The sequence below is a fragment of the Spermophilus citellus genome (genome assembly GCF_964194105.1).
Source record: "Spermophilus citellus genome assembly, chromosome: 2".
NCBI classification, from domain to species: domain Eukaryota; kingdom Metazoa; phylum Chordata; class Mammalia; order Rodentia; family Sciuridae; genus Spermophilus; species Spermophilus citellus.
In genome coordinates, this window is record NC_138183.1 from 27,031,429 (window position 1) to 27,050,107 (window position 18,679).

The following is an 18,679-nucleotide window of genomic DNA, read 5'->3' on the forward strand; positions in this document are numbered from 1 at the left end:
AGAGGGAGGGGTTGAGAGCATTGCATGTTACGGAGAGATCAGGTAGTACAAGGCTCGAAAAGGCGTACTATCCCAAGAGCACTATGCTAACCTTGTTGAGTTAGCTTGGCTTGTTCTGAGCAAGCCTACTTTGGCTTTTTGAACATCACATTCTTTTCTAGCTTAATCATTTGTGTCATTGGTTGCTGTGGAATAATAACAAACACTTTTCTCTCATTTCTGGAATCCACTCTATTTCTTCCTACAAAAACAAAACAATAAGTTTCCTTAATCTACTGGTATCTCTAGGAATCTCTTTTATAGATTCACAGTATTCATTTGATCATCATTTGTTGCCTTAGCATCGGGGATAAAATTTGAAATTCTAAGAGATAACTAAATGACCTGGGTATAGTTAGACCAATGAATTGGGAATTTGCAGGAGACAAAGTAACTCTCTTCAAACACAGTGTGACTGTCATGTGAAAGACTAGATTTGGTCTATATGACAGAGGAGGAGTCAGGGGCGACCAGAAGAGATCATGGATCAGAAACTCTGTCCTTTCAATTCACCCTTCCAGTGAATCTCCATCTTCACCACCCTTATCTCTACGTCTGGTGAAGGCTTTCTTCTGCCTAAGGTCTTTAGACAGAAGAGATGTCCTCTTCCTCCGCATGTGGCTGGCGGCAGCCGAGCAGTTCATTTCGCGCACTCTTCGCTCTTTCGGGCTCGCTTCGCCTCACCTGAGCCATGTCGTTCGTCGAGAACAACCCAGCGGCTTCCTCTTTGCCCAACGGTGACTGCGGCCGTCCCAGGGCGCGGCCCGGAGGGAACCAAGTGGCGCGCAGTGGGGCGAAGAGGGCAAAGGAAAGGTGGTGGATCTGTTGGCGCAGGACACCGACATCGTATGCCGCTGCCAGGGAGGAAAGAATGCTGGCCACACAGTTGTTGTAGATTCTGTGGAATATGATTTTCATCTTTTACCCAGTGGGATAATTAATCCAAATGTCACAGCATTCATTGGAAATGGTGTGGTAATTCATCTACCTGGATTGTTTGAAGAAGCAGAGAAAAATGTTCAAAAAGGAAAAGGTCTAGAAGGCTGGGAAAAGAGGCTTATCATATCTGACAGAGCTCATGTTGTATTTGATTTTCATCAAGCAGCTGATGGTATCCAGGAACAACAGAGACAAGAACAAGCAGGAAAAAATTTGGGTACCACAAAAAAGGGCATTGGCCCAGTTTATTCTTCCAAAGCTGCTCGGAGTGGACTTCGGATGTGCGATCTTGTTTCTGACTTTGAAGGCTTCTCTGAGAGGTTCAAGGTTCTAGCTAACCAGTACAAATCTATATATCCTACTTTGGAAATAGACATGGAAGGCGAATTACAAAAACTCAAGGGTTATATGGAAAGGATTAAACCAATGGTGAGAGATGGAGTTTATTTCCTATATGAGGCCCTACATGGACCACCAAAGAAAATCTTGGTAGAAGGTGCAAATGCAGCATTGTTAGATATTGATTTTGGGACTTACCCTTTTGTAACTTCTTCGAACTGTACTGTTGGAGGTGTTTGTACAGGTTTGGGTATGCCACCTCAAAATGTTGGTGAAGTGTATGGAGTTGCGAAAGCTTATACCACAAGAGTTGGTATTGGTGCCTTTCCTACAGAGCAAGACAATGAAATTGGAGAATTATTACAAACAAGGGGTAGGGAGTTTGGTGTGACTACAGGAAGGAAAAGAAGATGTGGATGGTTGGACCTTGTTTTACTCAAATATGCTCATATGATCAATGGATTTACTGCGTTGGCCCTTACGAAGTTGGATATTTTGGACATGTTTATGGAAATCAAAGTTGGAGTTGCTTACAAACTAGATGGTGAAATCATACCTCATTTCCCAGCAAACCAAGAAGTCTTAAATAAAGTTGAAGTTCAATATAAGACTCTCCCAGGATGGAATACAGACATATCAAATGCACGGACTTTTAAAGAACTACCTGTTAATACACAAAATTATGTTCGATTTATTGAAGATGAGCTTCAAATTCCAGTTAAATGGATTGGTGTAGGTAAATCCAGAGAATCCATGATTCAACTGTTTTAAGGATTCCAGAAACACTCCTTGAGAGAGAGGGGGAAAACTTTCTTAAATATTTCTTTATGACCTGAAAATTCAAGAATAAAGACATTGATGTGAGTTTTAAGCCCTACCATTGTTTCCAGTCTTTTAGGAAGAATGGCTATTGTGGAGATTGACTTTGGCATATTCCAGTGTCGGCTCTCCTGAGCTGGCATAATTGCCGAATCATTTGTTGCTCCTGCTGCTCATGGTGCCACGTTTTCTTTCAGTGTTTAGTAATAGTAAATTCATGTTGTTTGAAATCTAAAGAAGTTACTTTAAATGTAGTTTTTCTTCATTATTGTCATTGTATGTTCTTAGGTTTTACCATGGTAAGAACAATTAATGCAGTTTTGCACAAATATTTTTACATTCTGATCGTTCAATTCTGTCATTGTAATCTTTGCAGTTAGAAAAAAGGATGAAGAGATAGGATTCTGTAAACTTTTGCAATGCTGTAAATGCTATAAATTCAGTTTAAATTGTGAACTGTTCATTTTCTGCTGAAATCATTGCAAAGGTGAGCTATTGGCAGGGGGAGGGAGCTTATTCATGGGTCCTTTAATTTGTACAGAATATACAACTTATTTCTCTCTGTAAATTATTTAATACATTGAACATTTAATTAAATATTCAAAGAGAAAAAATGTTCCCCCAAAACAACAATCTTAATGTTTAAAAAAAAGTGGTCATTAAAAGATATGTTGTGATATTTGGTGGGTATTTTTCTTGAGTTTTAGACATTAACTGAAATGTATCTTTCCTTTTTTTTTTTTTACATATCATTATTTCTAAGTCTACTTGGATTGATTTTTCAACATCGTGCCTACAAATATACATACAAACGCATCTACAAGTGTCTAAATGAACCCAGATTGTTGGCCATAATTTTGATCATGCCTTCATTTCTCCTTTCTTGAATAAAAAAAGTGTTATTTTGGCAATTAGGCTTAGCATACTGTGTTGTAGATTATCCTTCAATGAACTATAAATGTTTAAATTAGGTGCCACTTTATTTTATTATACCATCAATAGCTGATTAAAAAGAATCAAATATTTCTAGTAAAAAAAAAAAAAGAAGAAGAAGAGATGTCCCCTTGGTGCCATTCTTTCTTGTCACCCTGGGAATGCTTCTACCAGTGTGTTCTCACAGTTCTCAGCACAGAATCAAGAATCTCCTGTCCTGAAATTCTCACCTGCCCTTGCTGTCCCTTCTCCCCTCACACCTCATGAGCCAATTGAGAACTCGGTTTTGTTCCCCAGGCTTAACTGTAATTGCTCTTCCCCAGGCACCAAGGTCCTCACAGCAGCTAAACTAAAAAACAGAACAAAACACTTCTAAGGTCTTCAGAGCTTGTAGACTTCCCTACAGCATCTGGAGTATTAGATGGTCCTTCTCCTCCTCTGCTCACTTTGGGTGTGTACAGGTCCAGGATGATTGTGTCTTCCTAGTGACAGAACTCTTTGTCATTAAAGCTACACTTCATGTATATCCACCTTTTCTTGCGTTTCTAATAGATTTTGCTTTACATATCTCAGTTTAATTACACATAAAGGGTTCATGGTAACTGAATTCTTACTGTCATTTGTACAGTTCATCAAGTAAATATATGTTCATTGTCTTATTTAGTGTTAAATAGTAATATGATAGTGACACTTGCTTAGTTACCATGTATACTGTGTATCTTTCTCATAACCAAGCTGTTCTTTTCTGTATCTTGTCCACAGAAAATGCTTGAATTTCAGAGTCTGTTTTTTAAAAAAATGTGAGTTTAACATCTGTGTGTGTTTTATCATGAGTATATGTGTTTGGTGTTAATTTTATCATATTATTACTAGTAGTTTTTAGTGCTGTCTAGTATTTTTCTTTATTTTCCATTTTATAAGTCATAATAGGTTCCATTATGTTACTGTAATAAATAACTTAAAAGTAGACAATTATGTAAAAGTCCACTCAGGGACCAGACCCTCTTCGGAGAGGCTGCAGGTTGGCCAAACGCTGACTCAGGGCTCCCAGGGGGCTTCTATGTGAACAAAGGCTTCCAGAGCTGTCATGGTGGGGAACAGTGAGCTGAAGACTGAAGCACTGAAAATCAAATGCCCCTACCCAGAAGTGACATGAGCACCATCCACTCATATTTGATGACCCAAACAGTTAACATGGGCACACATAACTTCCTGAGCAAATTTCCTCTGCACCAAGAAGTAGAAGAAAAGCAGAAATGAATGAAGAGCAGTAATCTCTCCCACAGTGTTTTTGCCATGTACTTTATATTTTCTTTTTCCCTATGTCATCAGGAAGAGAAATACCAAATGTTAAGCTGTGCTGGTGGTCATTAGTAAGAGGCATGAAATGTTTTCCTAACACTGATTTAATTTTCAATGCCCAGAATAAAATACACACAAAGCACACACACATAGACATGTACACCTTGTGTGTGATCAAGAAATCAGCATATATTATCCCCTGACTTCCCAAAACTCATTTTTTATAATCAATATATATATGTATATTATCATTAATTTCCTTTGAAGTATTAGCCATTTTAAGAATTATTTAAGATAATTAAATTAGAGCTTTTCTTTCCTCCTTATTGCTAGATATGATTTAGATAGAATTTTGTGTTTCAATTAATTTAAGCTATGAGCCCATCCATTCTATCACTTCTTTTTTAATACAGTCTTCAGTTTGATTCATCTCAGAGATATCTGGAATATAGCTCTATGTAATTTTTCAAAAATTATAAATAAGAAAAAATATTTTCTGTGTCCTTTCCTGTTTAATAATATCTTTTGTAACTTTCATACAGTGTGATGCAGTGTGATAGATTGTCGAGGCCAAAAATTTTTCTTCCACAATTACATAAACATTTCTCTACAATGCATACTCTTGAAACAACCTGATATTTATTCTGTTTGGAGTGATATTTTATTTTGAACTAATATTTGTGTCATTTTCTTCTTTACCTGAAATCTTAAGACATTCCAAGGGTGTGCCTACATACTGCCTTTTTTGATAACTGCCTGATAACCATTCATTTATTTTGATCAAGGACAGACATCAGCAAACATTTTCTGCAAAGAAGCAGAAAGTAAATATTTTAGGCTTGGAGGGTTATGTGATCTGTCACAACTATTCAACTCACGCAGTCTAGAACTCTTCTCACAGCCACTGTTTTCTGCCTAGGATTATGAGGGGAAGAAACAAACTGAGGAGTCTACGGCAATGAGGCTTGGGGAAGAAATACTTGTTTAACTTGCATTGGTGCTAAAACCTAGGAGCTGACACATCAGTAGAAACTGGAGTTATCAAGGGAAGGGCATGCAAATGTGTTTGAAGATTCAGAGTGTCACCCATCAGCACACAGTTCTTTTGCTCAATTGGGATAGAAATTGTAAAAAAGACCAAGTAGAACTCTTTTTTTGTTACCCATTCATTTTCATGTTACCAGCTCATACAGTTACCAGCTCAACGGAGAGTCCTTTTGCTCAACTCAAGGTAGAAATCACAAAGAGGCAAGTGATACTACCTAAACAAAGCTTTATAGAAGCTTGTGCTCAAGCCCAAGGAAGTAAGTGCACTGGTAAGGGTTCCCAGACTTCTTGGGGAGAACTTGAGGAATACAGCTTTTATAGACAAAAGGGTGGGTTTGTGTAGGTATAGTCACGTGTTGCACACAATCTCAGATTTCTGTATACATCTTGTCAGTTCTTTGCTCTTGGCACTGGGATTTGCACTTGATGTGGCAATTTGCTCAATGCACTGGGTTTTTCTGTGCTTGTTTGCAAGAAAAAAAAAATGGTCAAGGTACTCACTACCACCACCCCAGGAATTTCATATATCAATGAAGTTCAGGTCTACTATGCTATGTGGGAAAAGCTGGAGACCTTGGGAGAAGGGTCAGCAGCTCCTGACCCTGGTCATTGGTGAAAACAATTCTTCAAAATAGCTTATGTTCCACAGGAAATTTCAGTGGGAGAAATTAGGGGCCCTTCCTGCTCTGTCTCCCAAGAGAAATTAAAAAAAAAATATCATGGGTTTGAAGCTAGAAAGCTGTTAACACAAATCCACAACTGAGAGATCCTAAAAGATGAACCTCTGGGACAAGTTGCTTAGATGAGGCTCTCCCTCAACTATGTACAGGGAGATCTACCTGTGTTTCCAATCTAAGTAATGAGACTGGTATCCATCAATGGCCCCTGCTCAAAGACCTTCAGTGACTGCATAACCTTCAAGATAAGTCAAATGACTCATCATGGAATCAAGGTCCTAACCAATCTACTGTACTCAATAACTCAATGCCTAGCCTTCTCTGTCCTCTACACACCCTGTGTTCCATTAAATGCTCTGCAATTACCTTAATGTGCTATACTTTCTCACAAATCCATACCTTGTTCTTTTTAAAGTGTTCTTTGCTCTTCTCTGTCTGAAAAAATAAATCTATGTTTCAACATTCAAGTTTAAGGTCCTCTTGCAAATATATATATAAAATATATATTATATTTAATATCTAGAATATAATATATATTTTAAAATGTTATATATATATATACTTTAAATCTCTACTCCCAGCATCACTGGGAATTCCAAAACCTTTCTTTCATCTGAATCCACTCATTGACAACAATATTTCTAATTATGGTTTATCCCTAAACTAATATTTCCACAAAGCCAATTCAATTTAACATTGTGTAACTGGCCACCCAAATATTAAAAATAGAACATATGCCTAAATAATATAGCAGTATTACTTACAAATAGCAACAGAAAAAGATGCCAGGAACCTGATTAGGGAAGCCCTTAAGAGCATCAAACTGTGGTAAATTTGTTAAATGGAAAGTCATGCAACCACTCAAAAGATGATTTTGACACATAAGTAAAATTTTGTTAATTATCAAAATCTTAAAATGACTATTCCCAACGGAGGCATTAAGGCTAAAACATTTTTCTTTTCATTGTTTGCATATTTAGATTTTCTACAACAATATATTTTATTGTCATATTTATATGTTATTTATTTTATGTATGCTATTGTTATAATAGAACAAAGTATTTTAATTACCTAGTAAAACAATGATCATAATTGGTACTATCTCACTTTTTCTTTTTGGCAATTATTCATTGACCTGCTGGAAATATTTGAATTACCATTACCATTAAAGTGTCCATTGCTCATAGATGTGACCAGACCACCCATGTGAGACCACCTGTGCATTAACTATGTCGCCCACATCTCAGGGATGTAGTCCTAATTGAGAAGCTCATTGCCCTTGACCCATGACTCGAGCAAAAAATGAGAGGAGGAAGCTATTTTGGTTTTAGGAGTCCCCCGTGTCTGTGGTTCCTGAGGCTTGCCTAACTCATGGTTGTCTACAAGGAGAATCTCAATCTTGGTCAGGAGCTGCTTCCTTCTGCCTTCAGCCACCTGTTTGAAGATGCAGAATGCAAATGTACCACACTAGACACCTCTTACGCAGCACTTTGGGTACCAGGCTTTACCTCTGTTTCTAGCAATTGCTCTATCAGCCAGTTTCCATGAAGGCTTCAACCACTTCCCCCTGGTGGAACGCTCTCCTTTCCTGCCCTGGATCATCTTCTGCAGTGTTGTGGGACTCATGGGACCCTCCTGAGCCCTCATACATGTACAAACCAAAAATGTGAAGAATTAACAACTTTTTGGCATCTTTAACCAATAGGAAGGGGCAGGATGGATAAGTGCTTTTCTTTATTCCCTCAAAGTTAAGTTCAAAGGAACTTAACAAGGCTTCTCAGAGAGTCTGCAGGATCAAGTAATCAGTTTGATTACCGAGGCGGAGTGATCAATAATGTTTCCTACTATGAGCTTCCCCTTCTTCAGTTTCACTCTCTCTGTTCCCGTCTCAGAACTTCAGAGATGAACCTGATTTCAGAGTTCATAAAACCATTGTTTTCTTGGGACCAATTCTAATGTTATATTCCTACATTGGAAAGCCTTTCAGGAACATAAAAGTGAGACTCAAGAAAGCTGAGTGCTAGAGCAGATTTGGCCACCAACAAATTTTATGAACGTGGGCAAATCTCTCCCCTTTGCCTGGCCCTTGTCTCCTATGGACACACTTAAAACTCAAAGGATAATATGACTACTAGGAAAATGTCTCTTGGTGCTCTGCTTCCAAAAATAGAGGTTAAATTATTATATTATGTATTGTAACTCATACTGTCCTCTATTTCTAGGAGGCAAGGTTAATGCTTATAATTATTATTAGCAGGGACTTTCAGATAAAACAGAAAATTTTAACTTTCAGATAAAATGGAAAATTTTAAACTTGCAGTTTCTACCTTTAGCTAATCATTTTACCTTAGACAAATTATTTAATTCTGGGTTTCAGTTTGTTCATCAAAAAATTGAAATGATACAATTTTCTGGGGAGTAATTTTGCAGGGTTAGTAATATATGTAAGACATATACCAGAGCACCAGCATAGAGTGCCCACTAAAGAATCATTGTCATACTTATTTTGAATTTTGGAACAATTTATTTAAAATGTCTGTGATTTTTTATATAAATTTTTGTGTTCTAATTAATGCAAAATATACTAAAGTTCAATATACTATAAAATAAAGACTACATGACTCTGAATAAAAATGTAACATAGCCCTAATCAAAACTTCTACATTCAGAAAGTGGAAAAAGCAGAGCAATCTAAACCCAAAATAAATAGAAAGGTAATAATGAAAAGAAGAACAGAAATCAATGAGTTCAAAAACAAAGCAATAGAAAAAAATCATTAAACTAAAAGCTGATAATCTAAAAGAAGACACTGAGCATCATCAAATTAACACAAATCAATGTAACATGTACCAAGAATAATGGGGGAGCAAAAATGAGTGCACCCTGAATGTAATCCATGAAAGAAGGGAAATGAAAAGGAAACCCTACTATCACCCAGACATTCTTCCCAGAGGTAATTTCTTAACTGGTACAGGCATGAGAAACCTGATAGTCTTGTTAAAGAGCCAGGAATCAAGGTTGAAGAAGAGAGAAGCAACTGTACTTTCAGACAGTTTCACCAGAAGGAATTTCTTCAGTATAATAATCCCGTACATTAAGAAAGATCATCAAACAAACTTAAAAATTGACACATAATGAAAGAGATACATTCAGACATCTGATTTCCAGGCTGAACATTCACCAAAATAGACCATAGACTGGGCCATAAAATAAATAGTAAAAATCTTTTAAATTAGTTCTTAAAGATTATATCCTCTAGCCACACTGTAGAAATTTTCAGCAAAACTATGAAAAAAAATGCAAGTATTTGACAATTAAACTACATTCTTTTAAGTAGTAATATTTACTTAACAGTAAATATTATAAAAATTACAAATATTTTAAACTATGTAAAAGTAAGTAACATAAAAGCAGGACAAAACCTATAAAGGCTAAAGCATTTTAAAGTAAGAAATGTATACCTTTTGTTTTTGTATTAGAAAACAAAGGTCTTGAACAAATGCACATTCATAAACAAGAAAAAGGACAAATTAAACCCAAAATAAATGGAAAGAAGGTAGTACTGAAGATAAAAGCAGAAATCAATGGTTTAAAAAACAGAAAAAGAAGAGAAAAAATCATGAACTAAAACCTGAATATTTAAAAAATAACCAAAATTAATATATTTCTAGTTTAACAGAACAAAAAGAAAAGAAGATATAAATTACCTAATAATGACTTTGAGGACAATTTCTTTTTTCCAGGGACATCCCTAGAATCTAAGTATCCCAAGATTCCATCCAACCTGGATAAAATGGATAAACTCCTTGAAAGAAAAAAAAATCAAAAAATTGGCTTAAGAAAGAAATATGTCATCTGAATCGTCTTACATGTATTAAAGAAATTGAATTTTAATTTACAACCTTCCCCCAAATAAAAATTCAGGTCCAGATGGCTTCTTTTATGAATTCTACAAAACATGGTTTAACTGGAGAAGGGAACATTCCCAACTCATTTAGGAACCCAGAATTAACTTGGTACCCAAACCACACGGTAATATAACAAGAAAGGAAAATTACAGATCAATATTCCTCATGAGGATAGATCAAAAATCATAATTCTTTTAAAAAATAACAAATAAAATTCAGAAATACATAAAAAGCGAGCATTATCACAAAACAAAGAAATCTGTAAAAAGATAAATTTCCCCCATGAATGCAAGATTGATTGAATTTGAAAATCAAACAATGTAACTTACTGTATTAATGCCCTAGTAATTAATAAAGGATAAAAATCACATCATTATTATGTAGAAAAAGTATTCGACACCATTTAACACCCATTCATGGTAAAAACTCTCAGAAAAACTGGCTATCGACATAAACCTGTCTGTGAACAAGGCCATGAGGACAACTTCAGAGCAGTCATATTTAATGTGGAACAGTAGATCAGAAAGGCAAAGATGTCTACTCTCACTTCCATTCAACATTATACTGGAGGTCCTAATTAATTCAATAAGATAAAAGGAAGAAATAAAGTCAGGCAGAACCAAAAGGAAGATATAAAATTGTCTTTATCTGTAAACAATAAAATTTTGTACATGGAAAATCCTATACAATCTCCAAAACCTGCTACTGAATAATGTTTAACAAATCTGCAGAATGAATGGCAAACACAGTGTTGAACAATTGGAAATTGACATTTATGTAATTCACAGCAGCATCCAAAAGTTGGACATTCTTAGGGATAAACTTAACAAAATACCTAGATTTATACCACTACTATACCTGTACACAAACTAAAAAAATAATACTATTGAAAGAAATTAAGAGGATCTATAGGCAATATATATCTATGGAAATATATGTCATATTTATGGATTCAACACTCAATATTGCTAAGGTGGTGGTTCTCCCCAGATTGACCCATAGAACTAGTGCAATCAAAATCAAAATGCCAGATGGCTTGTTTATAAAAATTGACAAGTGGATTCTAAAATTAATATAAAAATGCAAAAGGACTAAAATAGCTCAAACAAATTTGAAAAGAAGAAAATCATGAGAAGAGGTATGCTACTTGATTTGAAAGCATATAATAAATTGGTAGTGATTGAGATTGTGTCGTGCTGACATAGAATTAGACATGTAGAACAGCTGAACCAAATACAGACTCCAAAGAAAGCCACATTCTTATGATCAATTGATTTCAATAGAGGTGTCATATTAATTAATAGAGGAAGGTGGTCTTTTAAATAAATGGTGCTGAAACAAGAGGACATCAATATAGAAAAAAATAAATTAAATAACCCCACCCTTTATTGCTTGTCATACAAAAAAAACTGACTTGAGAGAATCATAGACTTATAGGCAAAAGGTAAAACTATAATATTTATAGAAGAAAACAAAGGAGAATTTCAAAACCTTAGGGTAGACAAGGATTTCTTATACACTTCATGAAAGGCTGGAACCATAAAAGAAATAATAAGAAATTAAAGTTCTTCAAAGCTAAAATCTCTGTCCTTCAAATTATTTGTTAATTAAATGTAAAGGTGACCCAGAGATTAGAAGAAAAAAATTATAATATTTATATACCTGCCAACAGTCCTTTATCCAAAATATATAAAGAATGCTACCACTCAATAAAAAGAAGACAACCCACTTAAAATTAGCAAAATATTAAGATACACTTTTTGGAAGAACATTAATGAATGGCCAATAAAGCACATGAAACATAAATCACATTATTAAAGAAATGTAAATTTAAACCATGGGATGCCATTACATACTCATTAAACTGCCTAAAATTACAAAAAAACAATACCCACTCTTTGTTTTGGCAAGCATGTGTAGTAACTGAACCTCCTGTATGTTGCTGTGGGAATGTAAAATTACATGATTGTTTTATAATATGGTTTGAAGGTTTCTAATAGAATATATGCTTGATATATGACCTAGCAACCTCACTCCTATGCGGATTTTACTCATAAAAAGAAAGCATTTTCCATGCAAAAACTTGTACATGAATGTGCACAGATTTTAACCTCAAACTAGAATCCAAAAGTGAATGGCAAATATAATATGGCATGTTCATATCATTCAGCAAGGAAAGGAAGAAATTTTTTATGTGCTACACAGACAACAGGAACAGATTTCAAAACTATGTTGTGTGGGCAAGACAAATGAAAAAGGGCATATACTCTATAATTCTATAATTCAATTTACATGATGTTATAGGATAAGGGGGAAAAAATCTAGTCATAGCAGTGATTGCACATGTTGTAGAGTGGAGATTGATTGTAGAGGTATACAACAAAAGTTTTTGAAGCAATTGAGTTTTGTTTCTTGAATTTTAAAGTTGTTCATTTTAAAGTGTTCATTTTTAAAAAGCAAAAATAAACACAGCTAACCCAACCAATAAAATAAATAGCTTTCATGGGAAGACAATTTCAAATAAGCAACCTAAGAAATTATGTCAACTATAGACACTGTACTAAAAGAAATACTAAAATAACTTCCTCAGACTGAAGGTAAATGACATCAGATAAAAATTTGGATGTAGAGAAATAAGTATCAGAACTGCTAAACTTGTAGCTTAATACAAAATAATACTTTTTTCTTTACTTCATTTTTTTAGAAATCAACTAATTATTTAAAATAACTATTGTAACATTGTACTGTGGGTTCATAATAATACATTATTAAAATAAGTGACAAAATAGCACACATGTAGAAATAAATGCAATTATTTTAAATGGTTCTTACATTTTTATGTTAATGACACATGTTAACTTTAAGTACAAAGTAGTAAGTTAATGATGTATAATGAAAAGTGAGTAAACCAGTAAAAACAACAAAGATATGAGGATTAAAAGATAGTAGAGGAATTAAAGCAGAGCATTGGGGAAAAAATCCAATGAGTGCAAATAAGGCAGGAAAAGTAGAGGAGAAGCTGCAAAGTGGAGTAAACAGGAAACAAATACCTAAATAGCACTAAATATAAATATTTCAATTATTTCAGTAAATATAAATGGACAAACATTTTAATTAAATGGCAGAGGTTGTCAGTCCAGACAGAAAAAGCAAGTGTAAGTGTATGTTGCTTATAAGTAATAAGCTATCAATACAAATATACAACCAAGTTTAAAGTAAAAAACACTTTTTTAAAAATACTTAGTATTAAAAATAAAAATACTAAGTATTAAAAATCTTGGGAATCTAATCCCTGTCTCAGGTTCTGCTTCCTAAGGAATCTGACCTAAACTATATGTCATTCAAAATATTCTTATAATTATTTATTTGATTATAAGCAATATATTATAGCCACACTAAGAATACACATATAGGATCTTTCCATATGCAAAGGAATTCCTATAAGCTTTGAGCACTTTTTCAAGTCATCAGCATCACATCCTTGGATTGGCCTTTAAGGTGGTGATGTGATTGGAAACCGTTATTAAATTATATACAGTTCTCCAGCACATCTGTACAATTGGAGAAATCTCATCCAGGCCTGAGCCTTCTTCCAACTCTAATGAATTCCCAGGCTGCATTCTAATCCTTTCACCACTTGACTTTGCTGTCTAACAAGGATGTTTTGAGCAGGTGGGACTGGCGTTTGGCCCATTTAGACTTTCTAGTCATAAATGAACTGGGGCTTTGGGACTCTATCAGAGAAAAATCCCTGAGTTCTTTGCAGACTTAACTGGATGAAATTTTCCCTTGGAAAAAATCTCCACTGGCAAATTGTATGTGTAACATGGACACATGACATATTCATATTGTCTTTCCTTAGAGAAATTTGAATTTATGCTCCCTGTTTTATTTTTCCATTTAGTAATATTACACAGCCATATAGAACAGGGAAAAAAAGACAACTCTTCATATTTGCCTACAAATTCAACCTTTTTGATGTTCTTCATTCCTTCCTGTAGATCAAAGTTTTCATCTCTTGTCTTCAATCTGAATAAGTTATTTCAGCATTTCTTATTGAGAAAGTGTTTTGGTGACAAATCATCTCATATGTGTTCATCTTTTGATGCTCATATTTATTTTCATTTGTGGTGAGGGGAAAACAGCTATTCTTTAATCAGCTTCGTTGTGTCATAATTTGGGTTAATGCCTTGGTGTCTCAAATCAATGCCGTGTGAAGGCAGGACCCATGATTTACTTTGCAAAAGCATAGCACAGTGGTTCACAGTCCAAATTCTGAAGCTGGCAGCCTCAATCTTAATCTCAGGTCTACCACCAGAACCTACCTCTACCACCAGACTTAACCTCTCACTCAGTGCCTCACTTTTCTCATACATTAAGGTGAGGAAAATAATAAACATAACCACTTCAAAGAGTTTTTGCAAAAGATTGTATGAGCCACTGTATGCAATGTTCTCAGAATGATTCCTTGCACAATAGACTCACTCTGTAAATGTTTGCTATTGTTGTTATTATTATTCCTAATCTCTGTATTCCCAGCAACTAATAGAATGTTTACATCTCAGTGAATCCTTAGCATAAGTGCAATAAATGAATTTTTCTTAGACCATGTAAACCCTTTGGATGTAGGAGTCGTAATCACTCAGGAACTCCAAGATTATTCCTTTTGCTCTTTGCCTCCCTAGATGCATTCCCTGCTGAGAGCAGTATGATTCCCTTTCAAGTTTCCTAGCACTAGCTAAGCTGGGCTACTTCTCTCAACCCTATTTCAGGTTTTGCTGTCACTGCTTGCCCCCTCTCCATTAACCTTTCAAATCCAGATAAGCATTCAGATGAACTATTCTCCATGAATCTTTCCCAGATCCTCAAGTAAGACCTTCTTTCTCCTTTCCCTGGTTCTTGAGGTTTTGCCTGACCCTCCTTCTCAGCCCTCTCCACACTTTATTACACCCTTTCAGATCTGGTCATTCACTCATATATTTCCTGTAGCCAGGAAAAAATTTAAACAGCCCAGGACCAATCCTCTTTGGTTCTGAGATACAATACCCTGAATGCTAGGCTGTCCTGTCTCATATCTCAAGGCAGATATTTGGATTTTGGTTTCAGACCCTGTACTTGAATTCCTAGGTTAGAAATTGGCCTAGCGTTCTGGTTATGTATCTACCACAACAAAACCAGACAAGGATCCTGGTCTCCAGTCTGGGTTGCAACTCTGACAACATAATTTCTGCTATCTGCCCCATCACTAGGTACTACTCCCAGCCAACCCACAGTGGCCAGTCTTTACCCCTTGAAACAGATGTGTGATGCAGAAAGTCACCTGTCCAGAAAGCACCCATGTCCCCCTTCTTAAGAAGGAACACATGAAACCCTCACTGGGCATCAAAGGCCTTTTTTATCTTTCTTACTTCATCTCCCACCTTCTACACTGCTTATGTTCCTTACAGTCTCCCCAGCAATTTCTGGAAAGTTATGAGGGAAAGTCAAGGCTGGCCTGTTCCTATAATACCTTTGGACTCGTAACTTAACCAGTTCTTAGTTATCTTTTAAAACTCTCTTCAGTCATTCAACCTACATAACTGAGGACAAGTCCAAAGCCTCTGCTAGTGCCTCTGTTTCTATTGCAAATGCTCCATAACTAGCAACTTTGGACGTGAACTTTTTACAAGTGCAAGCTCTGTGCAAAGGGTGGGGTGTATTCAGCAAGGCAAGATTTAGCAACACCTGTGCTCTCAGGCATGTCAGAGAGAGCAAAGTATGAATCAGCTTTTCATTTCTAATTCCCAGGCTTGAAGTTTCTTCTTATAGATCAATGGGCTTTCTGTGGATATGAGTCAATTTCAGTGTTCTAGATATGCAAGCAGAAGGCTGTTGGTCAGAATTACACATATGCTACCATGTCCAGAATCCAGGGATCTCCAGAGAGAATGTGTTTTCTAAGAGGAAAACTATGGCTCCAAAGGTGTTAAGGAACCCAGAGAGAGTGATTGCCCACAACTCATTGCGTATCTGGCCCCCAAGCAATACTTTTTCCTATTAGGGGAAGCTTTGAGTTGCTGCAATTCATCATAAGCCTTTATAAAAATCTCCTTTCTTGAAATGTGCTCTGTTGCCAGGCACTATATCTGACAGCTCCTCACTTTTTCAAGCAAGGGGCTCGATAATTTCTCCATTCCTGCCCTCAGCTTCAGTCAGTATAAATGAGTCAAAGCTTTAAAAAGGCATCAAGGAATTATGGCTATTCTCCTCCCTAACTGCATCCCTATCTGACTTCCATCATGATAATAAATAATGCTCTTGATAGCTGAGCACACCTGGTGCCTGACCACTTAAAATAAAATTCTGTTTCTACAGTGGCCAACACTTCAAAGTCGAGGGTACTTATCACTTAGTTAATCCATTCATGGCTCATCTGGATTTGACTCTCCTTACCTCACAGTTGGGAGAGAAATGACAGTGACAGCCCTTAAAAGGATGGCTGGGACTTATCTGTGATAAGATGTGGGAACTGGACATAAAGAGGACTGTTCTTCTATCTGGACTAATCTGTTTGCCTCAGTCATCTGGTGAAGCTGAGTGTAGCCCTTGGCCATCATCATTAGCCAAGTGGAAGATGCTTTAAAGGCACAGTAGGGTCTACTCTCTCTCAGGTATGGCCTTTGATCCATCAGTCAATGCCTGAGAGATTGGAGTTTCTCTGCATTGTCTGGTCTGAGCAGGTTCCCAGCAATGGTAACATCCTTCCATTTGTGGGAGAAGCTCAAGAAGAACCCTCTTCTACACACCCAAATAGGGGTAATATGGCGGACCCTTTCCATAACGACCCTGTGTGGTTCATGGTAGCAACTCCCTATTAGAGAAGCAACGTCTGAGACATGGGTCCAAACCCAAGTCTGTTGATACCAAATCTGTGCTCTTTGTTATGTGGTTTCACATAATGTAGTTTCCCACCACTTAATTCAGATATGTTCAATGTATTTGGGTCTCAGAAACTTTAGAGAATTGTTGGGAAAAATCTTTAACTGAGATATTTGGATATGAGGACTCAAGATTTCCTGTTCTTTGATGTCTGCGTGTGGTATAATTTGATATAGTAAATGAAAGAGGAGAAAAATTCTGTGAACATTCAATCCCTTAATCTCTCAAAAACTTCACCCAGCTCACCTCAGCAACATCTGACCTGTGTATCCAAATGTACATAAGTAATTCAATCAAGTCAGGTTTGACTGCCCAAGGAATGGCCATCAAGCAGATAGAAAGATACAGGGTAGCCTGGGGATTTAGCCATAATTTCTTTGGGTCTTCAGAAGAAGTAGATTATCTACCAAAGTTCTGCATTCTCCATTTCCCTTATTCCTTCCTCTTATCACATTTATTTTTTTTCTTTCATTCTTCTATTCTTTTTCCTTACTTTTCCTTTAATTCTTCCACAAGTTCTTATTAAATACCTACATATACATGGGTGTCTGAGTTACAGTGATATGTCTGACTATTATCATGTAGGAGCTAGTACCCTGAATTGAGTAATACACATGGTTATAAAGTACTATCCTCCATAGGAGGAGTTTGGAAAAATATGTTGTAGAGGTAAAATGTACTATCAGTTAACTTTTAACTGGAAGATGCTCCTCAAAGTTTGGAGGAAATGAATGGATAAGATGTAGACATAAAAAGCCAGGGGAAGGGAACCCAGCAAAGGAAACTGTAATGTGCAAAATAATGCCTTCCAAACCAAAGACGTACATCCTGATCCTCAAACCTGTGAACATGTTAGATTACTTGGCAAAAGCAAATTAAGGTTGCAGGGGAAGTTAAGATTGCTCCTCAGGGCTGGGGTTGCAGGTTCATGGTAGAGCCCTTGCCTCATAGGTGAGAGGCACAGGGTTTGATCCTCTGCACCACATAAAAATAAATAAATAAAATAAAGGTATTGTGCCCACCGACAACCAAAAATATTTTTTAAAAAAGATTGCTCATGCCTTAAACTTAGTGTAACTAATTAAAACAAATAAAAAAAATTTAAAAAAAGATTGCTCATCATCTGACATTAATTATATAATTCCAAATTATAGATGAGGCCCAGTAAGATCCTTTTAAAGTGGAAGAGGGAGGCAGAGAGTAAGAAGCAGGGTTAGAGAGATGGCACATTGCCGGCTTTGAAGGTTAAGGGAGGTGGCCACAAGTCCAAGAATCAGGGTGGTCTCTAGATGCTATAAAAGGCAAGGAAAGAGATTCTCTCCTGGAGCCTCCAGAAAGCAACACAGCCCTGCTGATACCTTGACCTTAGCCCAGTGGGAGCTGAGTCAGGCTTGTGATCTCTAGAACTGCAGAATAATGAATATGTGTTGTTTTAAGCCACTAAGTTGGTGGTGCATTGTCACAGAAGCACATGGAAATGAACACAGGGGAAATCACATGAGGAAAGGGTGGAAATTGACTCCTTTCTTTTGTAAAACAAAGTCAGAAATGAGGCTTGGAAGGCAGGTAGGAAACTAATCATGAGGGGAATAGGGAGTCACTGGAAAGTTCAAAGAAGGGAGGAGATGGTTAGCCCTGCATTCAAGAGCCATCATTATGGTGTCTGTGAGAAGGAGAAGTCAAAGCAAAGAAGTCAGAGAAATCAGTGAGGAAACTGTTGGAATGGTTTCAGCAGGGGTGAGCTCTCAGGGAGGGCAG

The 18,679-nt window shown here is 36.4% G+C and overlaps 1 protein-coding gene across 1 annotated transcript; it reads left to right on the top strand.

Annotated features, from left to right (window-relative positions):
• The first annotated feature begins 700 nt into the window (after positions 1-700).
• On the top strand, positions 701-3,157 carry LOC308642891 (adenylosuccinate synthetase isozyme 2-like). The gene is given in 2 exon segments (XM_081282272.1): positions 701-815; positions 818-3,157. Coding segments are annotated over 2 exon segments (1,356 nt in total). The 5' UTR covers positions 701-730; the 3' UTR covers positions 2,089-3,157.
• Positions 3,158-18,679: the final 15,522 nt, after the last annotated feature.